General features: G+C 44.6%; 1 protein-coding gene across 1 annotated transcript in view; it reads left to right on the top strand.

Annotated features, from left to right (window-relative positions):
* ARHGEF9 (Cdc42 guanine nucleotide exchange factor 9) overlaps window positions 1-15,142 on the top strand; it is a 215,348-nt gene that overhangs the window by 15,017 nt on the left and 185,189 nt on the right. The window contains exon 4 of the mRNA XM_090263926.1: window positions 388-482. Coding sequence (XP_090120052.1) covers window positions 388-482 — 95 coding nt within the window. The remainder of the gene's footprint in view (window positions 1-387; window positions 483-15,142) is intronic.

Below are 15,142 nucleotides of genomic sequence, written 5' to 3'. Positions count from 1 at the left end.
CCCCCATGCACCTCAATCCTACTGGTCCTGAAAGGTAGACCAGGATGACCATTAGCCAGGCCTCTCTAAAAGGAGCTGAGCTCTTGCCCTGGCCTGTGTGGCTCAGTTGGTTGGAGCATCATCCTGTAACTGAAAGGTTGCAAGTATGATTCCCAGTCAGGGCACATAACTGAGTTGCCGGTTCGATCCCAGGTCAGGGTGCATGTGATCACTGGTGTATGTACAAGAAGCAACCAATCAGTGCTCCTGTTTCACATCAGTGTTTTTCTTTCCCCCTTCCTCTCTCTCTAAAAGCAATGAACAAATGTCCTTGGGTGAGGATAACAAAAAAAAAAAAAAAAATGAGCTCAGGTCTGAACTCAGTCTAAGGGTATTCTCTCACCACAGGTAACTTGGACCACGGCTCCAAGATACTAGAAATCTGCAAGAACATTGGTGGATACTGGAAGCCCCAGCGAGCAGGAAACCAGAAAGTTAATGAAGTAAGGCCTCTTTCTCATTTCCTTTGGAACTAGCCAGACCTCCAGGACCACTTATTTTCTCTAAGCTTTCCTTCTTCTATACACGTTGCAAATATTGGAGCTTCCAACATATGCCATGAAAAGAGTTTTTAAAATGGGGTTTAGAGCTATTTCGTAGTGACATCAAAGTTGGGAGCATTCACCTGTTTTCCCTGAGGTTAATTTTTTTTCCATAAGATGAACCAGGATGTTTTATGGCTTCCATGCAGGCTGCTACTGTCATTGTCTGTGGCTGCTTCCTTTCCTGTGGCAGATGGGAGAGGTGTGAGCGTTTAAACCCTGGGTACTTTGGTTTTCTTGTATTACATCCTACAGGTTCATGATCATCTGCAGTGCTAACCAGCAGCGTATTTGTGGGCATTCCCTTGGAGAAGACGCTTCATAAATGCAAACATAATAGCTAGTGCTTGAGTTCAGCGTTAGCAGCTTCTTGACCTCCGTGTGTTCACAGCTATGTCTGTTGAGTATTTATGGGAACTTTTGTAAGTGTAGCTTTCTTGCTGTATCTTTGTGCATGTGCGCGTCTGCCCATGTATGCCGATAGCTGCACCTTTGCCTGTCTACATGCCTGTTAAAACACCTTGGGGGTGCATGTATGGGTGTCTGTGAGTATGACTGCAAGGTTTTTATTTTCTAGTTCAACTCTGCATGTGTGTGCGTGCCTGTGTTTGTGTGCATGTATATTTCCCATCCTTTTGTCTGAGTGCATCTTGGGTTTGCTTTTTCGTATGTGTTTGGATTTATGGGTCTATCCGATTGCATCTTTTTGCTAGAGGGTGTGTACAGATGTGTCTGTGTCTGCATGAGTTGGTCTATCTGGGAGCAAGTGCATTTGTGCATATATGGCTATAGCTCTGTGGCTAAACCCTGGTGAGCAATGGCAGCTCCCAGAGAGATCTAGCCTGGTAGCTTAGCTTTCACTACTCCCACCTTCCCACCAGAGTATTTCTGCTCAGAAATAGGCTTTTAGCCCCAGCAGTTCAGGCCTGTCTCATGACAGTCACCATCTAGAGACTCTTGGCCAGGGAGATGTGCCTTGAAGTTGATGGGTTTTTGTGTTTATTAGTTTTAGTTTGGGAACTGCAAAGTGAGGCCCAGAGGCCAAGGTCTATGGCGCTGGGCTGCCCTTCTTCTGCTTCCTACCCTTGCTCGATTGTCCTCTTGCCAGCCTCCCCACACTTGAGGTCCCTGGTCCAGACTCAGGTTGATCCATTCCTCCGAGTGAAAGGGCAACGACAGGCAGGTCTGGGCACTTATGTTATTGCAGCCAGGTCCCCATGCTGGGTCTCTGTTTACTCAGAGAGCAAAAGATCAGCATTGTCCTGATCAGTGATTTTTGTGTACTCCAAAACAGCCATTAGTCAATTGCAATAAGACCCTTTTCCTGGGGAAGCCAGCCTTTGAAAGGCCCCAAGAGTTGAAATCCAGGGAAGTGGTTCTGGAAGGATATAGTATCTATACTCAGTGGTTTTAGGGGAGTGATGGGTATCACCAAGAAAATCTTTGGGGGTTGCTCTATGGCATCCACAGGGGTTCAGATGCTTAAGCAACTATTTTACAGCCCTACTCAGCCCTTTGTTCTCCTATGATAGCATAGTAATAGTGATGGTAATGGCTTTGATCTCTTTGACATTTTACAAAATGCTTTTAAATCCAAAGTTTCACTTCACCTCATGGCAGCCCTGTCAATAAATGCAATCCCCGTTTTATACATGAAAATGCTGAGTGAGACTCAAAGAGGGACCATGACTTACGTGAAGTTACCCTGCTGATAAATGGTACAGTCAGATATTCCGTGTGAGTCCAAATTAGGATGCAGGACCTCTGCTCTATCTGTCCTATAGAACCCTGGAGAATCCAGAGTTGGGAGCAAAATGCTTTTTCAAGGGACTAATTCAAGATCAGTTAAAAAGAAGAATTTAGTGGCAGGTTGCAACATTCAAGGCTTCTCAGAGAGGGTGCAATCTGAGCTGGGCCCTGAAGGATGGCAAGGGATTAAATAGGCAGAGCAGAGGGCACTGGCCTGGAAAGATGGTAGGTGTTATGGCCAGGAGTGAATCACTCCCCTGGTCCCCTAGGACTGCTCAGTTCAAGCGTGTCTCTTATGAGTGGCACCAGGAGTCAAGGAGAGCTACTTTTGACATGTGTGCCTACCTCAGAGCTAAGAGAGCACTTTTAAACATGCAGTACCATTTAAATCCCACAGCTACCCTGGGAAGACTGTGTTATCTCCATTTTTCAGAGGAGAAAATGAAGCTGAGAGAAAAGAAAGGACTTCCCCAAGGTCAAAAAGCAAGTTGATAACAGAGTCAGGGTGGACCTTCTTGCAGCTCCAAGCCTAGTGTCCTGATGTGTCTTCTCATTTGGGGAAGATGGCAGAATATCTGCAGTAGGTCTTAAAGCATGTAAATCTGACCATATTCTGTCTTCGCCACCCCCACCAGACTGAACATCAGCTGGTGATCTCAGCCAGGAAAACACGCTATGACGGGGCTTCAGCTTACCAACTCAGAAAGCTCTGGGCGGGGGGAGGATACACTGCAGGCAAGACCAGTGCCCCGAGCCCAGCACTCTGAGGAAAAAAATATTGTTGGCTCACCTTGATGAGAGCTAATTACACCCCCATTAGCCCTTCCCCTCTCCCTTAGTCATTTACCATAGGTCTCCTAACAGCCATCCTTAATCAGGGGACATTGCTCTGGTTGGTTTGCTCTTCTGCGACACTCATGTGTCTTTATTCAAAACACCAAACAAAATTTCTCCCAGAAGCTAAAAGTCACCAGTCATGATCCCTGTTCTGAATCTTGCAAATTTAGAGGAAAGTGAAATGGTTTTCTCTAAGTCATCCAGTAGGTTTGTTTATTCTCTTATTCATTCAGAAAACAGAGACTGTGTTCTAGGAACTGAGCTGGCTTCTGGAATACAGAATTTAAACAGACATCTGGGTGAACCATAAACCAATGAGGAATCAGAGCATTGTGATACATCTCAAGAAAAAGGCTTGGACCCGTATCTATAGAATTGCTTAATCCTGTTAGAAGTCAAGGAAACAGACTTGATCCTTAATCACAAAGAATGTGATCTAAAAAAATGATTGAGAGATCTGAAACAGGTAGAAGGGCCGAGAAGGATAGGGCTGGAGACCTCTTTCCAGGCCAAGAGAGACTAAACATGTGAAGACAGGTTGGTGCCCAGAAAAAGGGAGGAGTCAGGTGGACCAGTTCAAAGCCTTTACTGAGGGAGGTTCAGGCAGGTGGCTGAGTCTGAGCAGACCGCAGCATCAAGGGGACAAGGGACAGAGGGATTTTTAAGGCGTGGAGCAGACCCTCAGGGGGATGGGTCACCCTGCTGGTCGGCTCCAGAGTCCAAGGTATAGGTGTTTGCGAAAGAGCAATGTCCCCTGATTAGGGATGGCTGTCAGGAGACCTGCGGTAAATGATTAAGGGAGAGCGGAAGGGCCCATGGGGGTGTAATTACCTCTCAGCAAGACGCTGGCTATACCTTAGTCGCCTCTGTTACTGGGGAACCTTGTAGGCAGGTGCAGGGTGCAGGGCTGGTGTCGCAGAGCCCCTTTGTTTCAGCACAGGTGGTGGCTCAGGTCCTGCGCGACTGCAGGCCACATTTCCCGAGAACACGGTGACCACTGGCCATAGTCTGTTTTGCAAGGCCTGACTCAGGTGGTAGGTTACAGGGCAGGCAACGTGGGGTCTCTGGCCCTAACAAAGACAACTTGGCAAAAATTCAAAAGATCCCTAAAGGGCAGGGGCCCCAGTGTGGTTGATAACGCTTGACATCCAACCGGAAAGTTTCAGGAAGTGCCAGAGTGAGAATCATCTTCTGAAGCTCTGAGGTCTTGGGGATTTCAAGAAGAATGTGGAGTTGGAGAAAATTTCAGCGTGGAGAGCAGCTTTCATTTCCTTGCTCGGAGGGCAGAGATAGGCTATCCAGAGACCTGAAGGATCTCGCACCATTTGCAATTTCCCAGGAGGGTAGGATCCATAGAGACTGCTCTTCCCAGCCTTACCCTGGGCTACCTGTTATGGGGGCTTCAGACGGTGGGGGACGCAGAGCTAGGAGTCACGTAAGTACCATGAAATTGTCATGCTTCCGGTCATCACTGTAGCTCACTAATAGCTTTCGAAGTAGATGAACCACACTGTCCCAGAAGCCCCTTTCCTAGAGGACCTTTCCTTGCCGAGCCACTTGCCATAAGGCTCATAAATTGGGTTCTGGAGTCAGACAGATAGAGGTTTCTAACTCCAGCCTGCCCAGAGTAAAAACCTGAGAGGTTTGGGTTTTTTTGTTGTTGTTGTTCTGCTCCTGATACCAATGAATTCTATGATTCTTTGACATCAGACAGGTTCCTACAATTTAATTCTAACCAAAAAGTACACAGCATTAGCCTCAGACTACACAGGTTTAAGAGATCAGTCCCGCAAGGCTGCCCTCACTGCAGACAAGTATCGGCTCTCTAGGTTACTCACACTTCTGGCTACAAATTTGGAGGTTCCAAGTATCCCTGGAAGGTTTGATAATTCACGAGAACAGGTCACAAAATCAGGAAAGGGCTTTACTTCCTATTACTGGCTTATTAGAAAGGATACAAGCCAGGACCAGGCAAATGGAAGAGATGTAAAGGTCAAGGCACAGGGGTAGGGATGTCGAGCTTCCTTTCCCTTTCTGGGCACACTCTCCTTTCAGCACTTCAATGTGTTCACTAACCTGGAAGCTCTCTGAACCCTGCTATTTAGGGGGGTTTTGGAAGTTTCACTGTGTTGGTATGAATGATTACATCATTGGTTTTGGGTGACTGAACTCAGTCTGAGACCCCTCTCCCCTCCGTGAGGCTGGGGGGCGGGGGGCTGAAAGTTCTGACTCTATGCACGTGGTTTGGTCTTTCTGGTGACCTGCCCCCATCCAGAAGCTTCCTGGGGGACCCCCATCCATCACTTATCATTAGCCTGAAAAAGGTACTCTTGTCATTCCGAATATTCCAAGGGTTTTAGGAACTCTCCTGCCAGGAACAAGGGACAAAGACCAAACACTTCCTTACGTTTATGATGCCACAGGACTCAAAGGCCCCTTGTGATCGCAGGTCCCAGGAGGAGTACAAATGAGGAGTCAGGGGCCCTGGGCCCTGTCCCTGCCCTTGGGTCACCTGCAGGCCTCCTCTCCCAGCCCTCGGCCTTAGTTTCTTCTGCAGGACACAGGAAAGTTTAACTGGATGCCCTCGGGGATCCTATCAGCCTCAACAAAGGCGTGATCTAGCGGCCACATGGGTCCCCTTAGCTGTCCTCATAGAGCCAGGGCCCACCATTGCCTGGTTCTTTTCCTTCTGCCCCACTTACTCCCAGGGCTGGGGCTCCTGTGAGGTGAGTGAAGCGCTTGCTTTGGGCGCAAAATTTAAAGGAGGGCCCAAAATACTTAGTAATCGGGATAAATCACATTTCAATACATTTTTAAAAATTGAAATTAGTGCAAACATCCACATTTAACAAAGCATCAAAAATTTATATAAAGACAGGATGAGTATTGTTCCTTGGGCTCCAAGATAGCTTTGCATAGCACAGCTCCACCCCCTTTCCTTCCTCCCCTCAGACACAGATACACCTCACTCAGGAACCCAAGGTGGAGCTGGGTTTCTGCATGATGGCAGCTGGGTTTGGGGCCTGCTCTCTAAGCAAAGTGACTAGTATACAATAAGAGCATCAGGATTAAGAGCTAGACAGCCTGTGCAGGAATGTTAGGTCTGCTACTTCTTACCTGTGTGACCTTGGACAAATTATTTCACCTTGTTGTATCTCAGTTTCCTCTTCTATAAAAGACGAATAATAATAGCACTTACTGCTTAGGGCTGTTATGATGGTTAAATAAATTAATATATGCAAATAACTAAGCAAGGAATCTGGCGTGTGCTGTGTGCCCAGTAGACATTTGCTCTTGTTACAGTTCGGAAGAACTTAATTTAGAACATCTTGAAGATTAGTAGTGATACTCTGGTAGGTAACCGAGGCAGATTGTTGGGACATCCTTCCTGCTGCTCTATGAAAGCTTCTGAAAGGACTTGGGTATCGTGTTTCTGGAGGCAGAGAGGCGAAGTACCTCACTACTGAAAGTTGGTTCCATTTATTATGATGCCAGTGATAAAACGGCTTTTATATTTGGGTTGAGACCCCTATTTTCTATTGACCTATCTAACTCTCCAGAAAGTGATGAACTGTTTCCTACGCTGTGGCTTCAGGCCCACTCTAGGTAGCACAGCCAATAGAATTTCATGGGATTATGGAATAATCTCCTGCTCTACAACCTCCTCATATCTATAGTGACACCATTGGAGTCCCCAGAGAAGTTCCAAATCAGTTTAAAGCTAGAAATCAGATAGCAGCAGGGTTCGAGTCAGTGCTCTTCTGTTGATTAGATAAACTATATTTATTATAACCAACAGAGGCTGGTTTGGCTCAGTGGATTGAGCGTCGGCCTGCGAGCTAAGTGTCGCTGGTTCGATCTTCCAGTCAGGGCACATCAGAGAAGGAAAACTCTGACTCCAAAAAACCTCCGCTGCCTTGCGGCATACCTCTTCAGGGGAAAGGCTAAGGGAGTAAACCCCGACAGAAAATCCGGAGCCGGAGTCCCTAAGGCGGTTTGACGTTGTAGTCAACACCGGCAACTCCTGCGGCGCACCTGAAGCCAAGCTGTATTGACTCCGTCTTTCCCTTGGACCCTTCAGCTGCGAAGAGAGGGGGGGTCTGCTGCATGGGCAACAGCAGACCCTCCATATCACCCTGCCCAGGCTCTGTAGCTTCAGCTTCACTGGAGAGGACACTCCAGCGTCATCGCAAGATGTCGATTCAACACGGGAGGAGACAGATACCGTGTCACTCCTGAGTCGGACTGCACAGCCATTCTCGGCGGTGCAGATAGACTCTTAAGAAGCTACACCATCGTCTCTCGAGATGGACGGCTGCTGAAACGAAAACGAAACTACAACCTCCTTAAAGAAGCATGCAGGTGTATTGGGGGCATTGGCCAGATGCAGAGCTCTCTGAAGTCAAAGAGTTTGCCTAGAATTGATTGCTTAGTTAATTAATTTATTATCATCTACTTGATAAGCATTAATTGAGTGCCTGCCTTGTTCCAGGTTCTGTGCTGAGCTCTGGGGTACAGGGAGTAGTCACCCCCAGTCTTGCCCTCAGCTCTTACCTTTCATAGGGAGAGACACATGATCTCCTCTAATTTGAAATCAGTCCCCCTTTGCCAGTCTGTCTTCGGGTTCCCCAAGGAAACAGCAACAACACATATTTGTATTTCTATACACAATAAAGAGAATCATTATAAAGTATTGTGGAGGCTGGCAAGTTCGATCTGCCAAGGGTCAATGGGCTGGAGACCCAGAGGAACCCAACATTCCAGTTAGAAGGCCACCAAGGAGAAGATCCAAAGTTGCAGAGACAAAGTCTGAAGTCAGTCTGCTGGGGAATTCTCTCTTACCTGTGGGAGGGTCAGTCTTCATTCTATTCAGGCCTTTAATGGATTGGATGGGGGCAACCTGCATTACAGAGAGCAATCTGCTTTCCTGTATGTATTAAAATGTTCATCTCATCAAAAAACAGTCTTTAAGAAACACCCACACAAACACACTTACAGCAGAATAAGAAGGAAATAGTCATGACAATTACAGTCCTCGTTTCTGTGACTGGTCACATGATCATAGCTGGTATTCATAACCACCTTCTTCCACTAGCCATTCAGCGTTCCCTTGTCCTCAGGTGGTTGTGGTTCTTGACGTGATGCGGTGCCTGGACCTTCATTTCTGAAGGGCAACCCTTCCTGATTGGGTTGAGGAAGTTTTCTATAGACTTTAAGCACAGGCCATGGAATAGTAAGAGATGCCTTAAGGGGTTGCCTGTACTCCAAACATACTCTTCCTTACCTTCATTGTGAAGTCACAAATTTCTCCTTGGTATTCAGGATCAGTCACCCCAGTCAGCACTGGAACTCCATTCTTGGCCTGTTCCCCATTTAGAGGCAAAGTTTAGGGGACTTATGTAGAAGTATCACCTGTGTACTGTGAACTTCCGGATGATGAGTTACATTTGAGTGGTTGGGAAGGAGGCAGAGGAGGGTTCTGTGACATTTTATGGAGAGTTCATTTTTAAGCTGGGTCCTGAAAGCATGTCTGGAAGCCCAGTGCTGACCGGAGAGGCCATGGAGCCTCCAAGGAAGGATAGAAGGCCGTTGATTGAGCACCGGCTGTGTGCTCTGACTTCACTGTGGTACTTAAAGCCCATGCTTAGTTAAACTGGGAAATCTCAGAAGGCAGAACTCCATCTCCGAATCTTGTCAGGACCCGGTGTTCTGTACTCTATCTTCTCTCCATCTTTGGCAGTCCACTTTGGGCAAAATCTCAGCCTTGATCATCCTTTCCCTACTGTAGTCCTCAAAATAATGGCCACACAAAGACATCTTTGTCTCCGTGGCCAGAACCTGTGAATGTGTTACCTTATATGGCAAAAGAGGCTTTGTAGATGTTATTAGTTTGTGGACCTTGAGATGAGGGTTGATTCTGTGTTATTTGTTTGGGCCCAATGCAATCCCAAGGTCTTTCTTTAGGAAAAACAGAGGTAACAAAGGCAGAAAGAGATGTGATGATGGATACAGGAGGGTCAGCGTCAGAGAGATTGGCAAATGCTACTCTTGCAGACTTGAACGATGAGGAAGGGGCCTTGAGACAAGAAATCCAGATGGCTTTCAGAAGCTGGAAAAGGCAAGGGAACGTATTCTCCTCTGGAGCCTCCTGAAGGAATGCGGCCCCATGTTTCCGAAGACACCACACCTGATTTGAGCTCAGGAAGACCCATGCTGGACTTCTGCCCTCCGGAGCTGTCAGGCAATAAATTGTGTTATTTGAAACCACTAGATACGTGGTAAATTGTTACAGCAGCAATAGGAAACAAACACACACATCTCAGCATTTCCCTTTGAGCCCAAGCCTTCCTCAGAGTGTGAGAAGCCCTGAACTTTGGCTTTCGTGTTTCAGCCAGCAGGCAGGCAGGAAGAGAGGCTATTTCAGAACTCTGGGACAAGCCATTATTATAACACACAGGACATTTCAGCTGTCATGCATGACTGTTGTTAACTGGTGTACCCAGAATGTCACATCTATTAGTTTCATCATGGGGATATTGTCACAGCCCCTGGTTGCAGCCACCCCAGAGACCTTATTGAGGTTGATCCTATAGTAGTAGCTTGTGTGGCCTATGTGACAGGCCTGAGGACTGCGGGCACTGAGGGTAAGGACACCAGGAGAAATCCTACTGAATGTCTTGCATGACAAATTACTCACCTCCACCTTGGTCTGAAATGACACATTCCTAGTTCTTGGGTTCCCCCAGCCCTGCCACCCAGTCTCAGAGATCCCCACTCCCCCCTGAGTGCCACTCATGGCTCTTCAGGCTCATCTTTATCCCTGCTATTTGGCCTATGACATCATTTATATTTTCTTTCCTTTTTCCTTTTTAGTTGAAAGTTTTAATTGAGATAATTGTAGATTCCACATGTAGTTGTAAGAAATAACACAGAGAGCCCTGACTGGTATGGCTCAATGGGTTGGACATCATCCCTCAAACCGAAAGGTCACTGATTCGATTCCCAGTCAGGGCACATGCCTGCGTTGTGGGCCAGGTCTCCAGTTGGGGTGTGTGAGAGGCAACCAGTCCTCTCTTCCTCCCTTTCTTCTCCTGTCTCTAAAACTAAATAGAGAAAATCTTTTTTAAAAAAGGAATAATACAGAGAGATCCTCTGTGCCCTTGACCCAGTTTTCCCAATGATAACATTTTGAAAACTAGTATAATAGCACAACCAGCATATTGACATTGATACTGTTGCAGGAAACTACTGGGAGCGAGAAACTCAAGGGGCACTCGGAAGGGAGGGGCGGAGGAACAAACTTTTATTCACGCACATGGGCCCAGAGGAGGAGCCTCCAAAGGTCTGAGCCCCGAGCGGCACATCTCGCAGGCTTTTATGGCATTTTGCCAGCAAGCGTGGGAATCAGTGCTCATTGGCTGATCGTTCACGGGCAAACTGTTCATTGGCTGATCGTTCGCGAGCCAACTGTTCAAAACTTTTTTCTGATGCACATACAAGCACAGTAACAGAGACAGAACATGGCGATTATTTTTCCTGTCAGTACAATCCGCCTTGTCAGATTTCCCCAGCTGTAACAATAGTCGTGTGTGTGTTTAATTCTGTACAAGTTTGTCACACTTGTAGGTTCATATATTCTCTATACAGTCAGGATACTAAACAGTTTTATTGCCACAAAGATACCTTCCTTTGCTTGTTTTAACCACTCCCACTTCCCTCCTGCTGTTACGCCCAACACTTGGCAACCATTAATTTGTTCCTCATTTCAAAAATTTGGCCATTTCAATAATGTTATAGAAGTGAATCCATACAGTCTGGGATGTTTTAGAATTGGTTTTTTTTTTTTTTTTTTTTTTACTCCGCATCATTCCCTTGAGATCCCGCCAGGTTGCTGCATGCGCCAGCAGTTCATTCCTTCTTGTTGCTGGGTGATGTTCCATGAAATAGTTGTACCACCTGTTTAAGGATAGAAGGGATAGTTCCAGTTTCAGGCTATTATGAATCCAGATTTTATTTACATTCAGATACAGGTTTTTATTGTGTGTGTGAACACCAGTTTTAATTTATATGGAGTAAATGTTCAGAAATGCAGCTGTTGAGTAGAATGGTATTTACATGTTCAATTTTGTAAGAAACTACCAGGCTGTTTCCCAGAGTAGCTGCGCCATTTAGTCTCCCATCACTAATGTGTGAGTGTTTTGTTTCAGGGCATGAATGATCAGTTTCTAAGCATCCTCACCAATACTGATGTTGTCACTATTGTTTATTTTAGCCATTCTGATAGACATATAGTGACATCTCATTGTGGTTTTAATTAGAATTTTACTAATGCCTGATTTTACTGAATGTCTTTCCATTTGCTTTTGACCATCTGTATTTGATCTTGAGTGCAGTGTCTGTTCATGTCTTTTGCCCATTTTCTTATTGGATTGTCTGTGTTTTGCTGCTGGGTCTGGGCATTCTGAACATACTGTATATATTAGTTTTTTGTCAGACATGAGGTTTGCCAGTATCTCTCCCAGGGTATATGTAGCTTGTGTTGTCATCCAGTTGACAAGGCTTTCACAGAGCAAAAGCTTTAAATTTGAATGAGGTCTCAATTGTTGATTTTTTTCTCATGTGATTCACATTTTTAGTGTCAAGTCTACGAACTCTTTCTGAACTTCTAGACCCTCTAGATTTTCTTCAATATTTTTCCCTAAAACATATACAAATTTACAATTTACATGTAAATCATGATCCATTTGAAGTTCATTTCTTTACATGTTATGAGGTTTTTTGGCTTTGTTTTGTTTTGTTTTTGCCTGTGGACAGCCAGTTAGCCCAGGGCCATTGGTTGGAAAGGCTATTCTTCTTGCATTGGATTGTTTTATATCTTTGTAAAAAATATCAGTTGGGCATACTTGTATAAGTCTATTTCTGGGTTCTCTACCCTGTTTCATTGATCTATGTGTCTGTCCTTGTTGATGCCATGACAAACATAACTTATATTGGCAGTCTCTTGGGAATTGGGGACTAAGTGCTGCTTTTTCTGAACAAATGGGCTTTGCCCTGTGTCAGCAGATTAATGTTCTGGCTCTGTTGTCAATTTCTGGGCCTGTTCGAGGACCCAAGGACAACTTACATCAACACTTCTGCTGTGGAGCTGCTGGGAGAAGGAGTAATAGGGACAAATAGCTGGTCGCATGTGGACACAGATGTCCACGGACACCCACAGGTACACCGTCCTAATAATAAGGACTACTATTAAAGCAAGTGCCTATTGTATGCTGTGGAATCTATGTGCATGATTACATTTCATCCTTACATCAACTCTATGAGGGAAGCCCAGTCATTTGTCTTTATTTTATAGATGAGGAAATTTAGGCTTGTAGTGGCGAAGTGACTTACCCACAGTCACATAGCTACTACGTGGTAAAATTTGGATTAAACTCACGTCTTTCTAACTTGTTCCAAAAGCCAGGTGTTTTTGAGCTGCTAACCTTCCGATGCTTTCCCTCAGTCCCATGAATAGACAGCCAAAAGGGTGGGCCTTCAGAATGATGATACAATATGATGATCAAAAGTTAACATTTGCTCTTGCTTTTTACCATCTTGGCACTGCAGTAAGCATCAGGGGTACAGATATGAATCAAACACAGCATGGTATAATTAGGGGTAGGGATGGTGGACAGACATATGAAAAAATAAGAGCAGTCAGAGAGAAGTCAAGGGAAACCATGAACTCATTTGTACAAGTTGGCACGCACAATGGCATTTGAATGAGATTTTGAGCGATGGGTGGAAGTTTTCCAGCTGTAGAAAAGGCATTGGTAGGGCAAACCTAGTGCCAAGCACTGCAGCCTGAGTAAAGGTACGGAGGAACAGAAATCCTTCATTTGTAAGACCCATGGGAAAAACAATCATGCTAGCAGGTGGCCACAATCACTTATTAACTTGGTTACCTTCTCAAAGTCATTAGACGTTGATAAAATCTGCAGTCCTGAGTCCATTTGCTGGTGTCCATTAATGAACACCTGGTTTATTGAAGCCTGGTCAGTGGGAGAAACAGCGTGCCAGCTCAATGGGCCTCCTATTATCTCCAACTCAAATCTTACCCCCACGTTATGACCTCATTCAGTTTCCTCTGCAAAGTCTCCTCTTAGTTTTGCACTCTTGTAATTGCAAGAAAGCAAAAACCATTTAGGTTTTTCTACTTCATGATGCCTGCATCTCAAAGTAGTTTGCTGATCCACATATGAGAAAATATAAGGACTTTGAAGCCTGATGGCTTGGGTTCATTAACACCTTGATCTAACACTTTTTAGCTGTCAATAGCCTGCTCTTTGACTAGCTGTTGAACCTGGATATGCCTCATTTTTTTCAGTATAAAATGGGGATAATAATACTATCCTTCTTGTAGGGTCATTTCAGGATTAAATGAGATAATATAAAGTGCTTAGAGCAGAGCTTCGGACATGTAAACATTTAGTAACATTTAGCTCTTTTTATTATAATTATTATCAATATTGTTGTCTGAGGATGTCTACCAAGTTCCATAAAGTTGATAATTATTCCTGCCAATAAAACATGTACAGCATCACCTCTTTATATTACTCACGACTTTTAAATATTCTTGTAGATAGAAGTCATTACTGTTAGACTTACATTTTTTAAAAGTTTGCTGTTTTCAGTTTTACTTGTCACTGCTTGACTTAATTATCCTTTAATTTTTAAAAAAATGATTTTTTTTTTATTTTTAGAGAGAGGAAGGGAGGGAGAAGGGGAGGGAGAGAAACACTGATGTGCGAGAGAAACATCAATCAATTGCCTCTCTCACACCTCCAGCTGGCGACCTGGCCTGCAACCCAGGCATGTTCTCTGACCTGGAATTGAACTGGTGACCTTTCAGTTCACAGGCTGGTGCTCAATCCACTGAGCCACATCAGCAGGAGCAATTATTCTTTAAAAATATATCCCAGTCATCACTGCAAGGATTCTGACCTTGGGCTAGTGGCTTTAACCTTTCTTTGCTTCAATTTCCTTTTCTGTGAAACAGGTTTGTTAATAGTACCTACCTTACAGGATTGCTATGTGTACTAAATCAATTAATTTCTGTAAAACATTTAGAACAGTGTCTTAGAACATAAGTATTTAATGACTGGGTACTTAACTACTATCACTCCTACTTGTTTTTTGAAAAAGCAAGATGTCCCAGGCACACTGTGATTTTTTTTTCCCTTCCAAATTTGGTCCCTGCAATCCTCCAAGAATTGCTGTTACCAATTAGTTGAAAGCACGGTGGTGTTCTGGTTTTGGTGCTGGCTAGGGACCCACATTAGATTATTTTGTATTAGAGTTTGTAAATTTATGAGGTCCCTGGAGGCGGCTCAAGCCATGTCTATAACATAGCCAGGGCATTTTACATGGATGTTGATTCATTTTTAATAGATAAAACATGCACATGGTACAGAGTGCAAAAGTGTACAGAAGTGTGTATAGGGAATCATAAGTTCACCCTCCTCACGCCCCTGACAGCCTTATAGTACAGTTCTGCATTGCCAGCTTCTGGAACATATGGGAGAAACTTTTCAAACTCTGGAGCTTATGTTGATGTTTCTAATCTAACTCTAACTTCCTTACCTTTCTCTAATGTTCTATTTTCTTTGTGATCTATGTATCTCTCTCCTCTTTAAGTTCCTAGAAGCATCTTTGATGGGTTTCACTATATGTATTGTCATGCCGAACCATGTGTCTAAAATGCAATATCGCCTACAGGTTTAGAACCCTTGTTTTTTCTTTGTTTTAGTTTGTTTTGTTTCATAAGATTGGAATCTGTTTATTCTTTTTGATCCTTGGAACAAGCCTACTGGAATTGGCTCCAAAGTGTATAGGATGAGACATTCTTCCTGATCACCATGATTTGAGGAAACCACTTGCTGCCAGAACAGGAAAAGAACTCTCAGCCTTCCCTCAGGGCAACACCAGGGAATGTG

This window comes from Furipterus horrens, unplaced genomic scaffold, assembly GCF_987537825.1.
Source record: "Furipterus horrens unplaced genomic scaffold, mFurHor1.1.pri manual_scaffold_17, whole genome shotgun sequence".
NCBI lineage: Eukaryota > Metazoa > Chordata > Mammalia > Chiroptera > Furipteridae > Furipterus > Furipterus horrens.
Note: the sequence above shows the minus strand (reverse complement) of the source record. Positions and strands in the feature narration are given on the sequence as shown.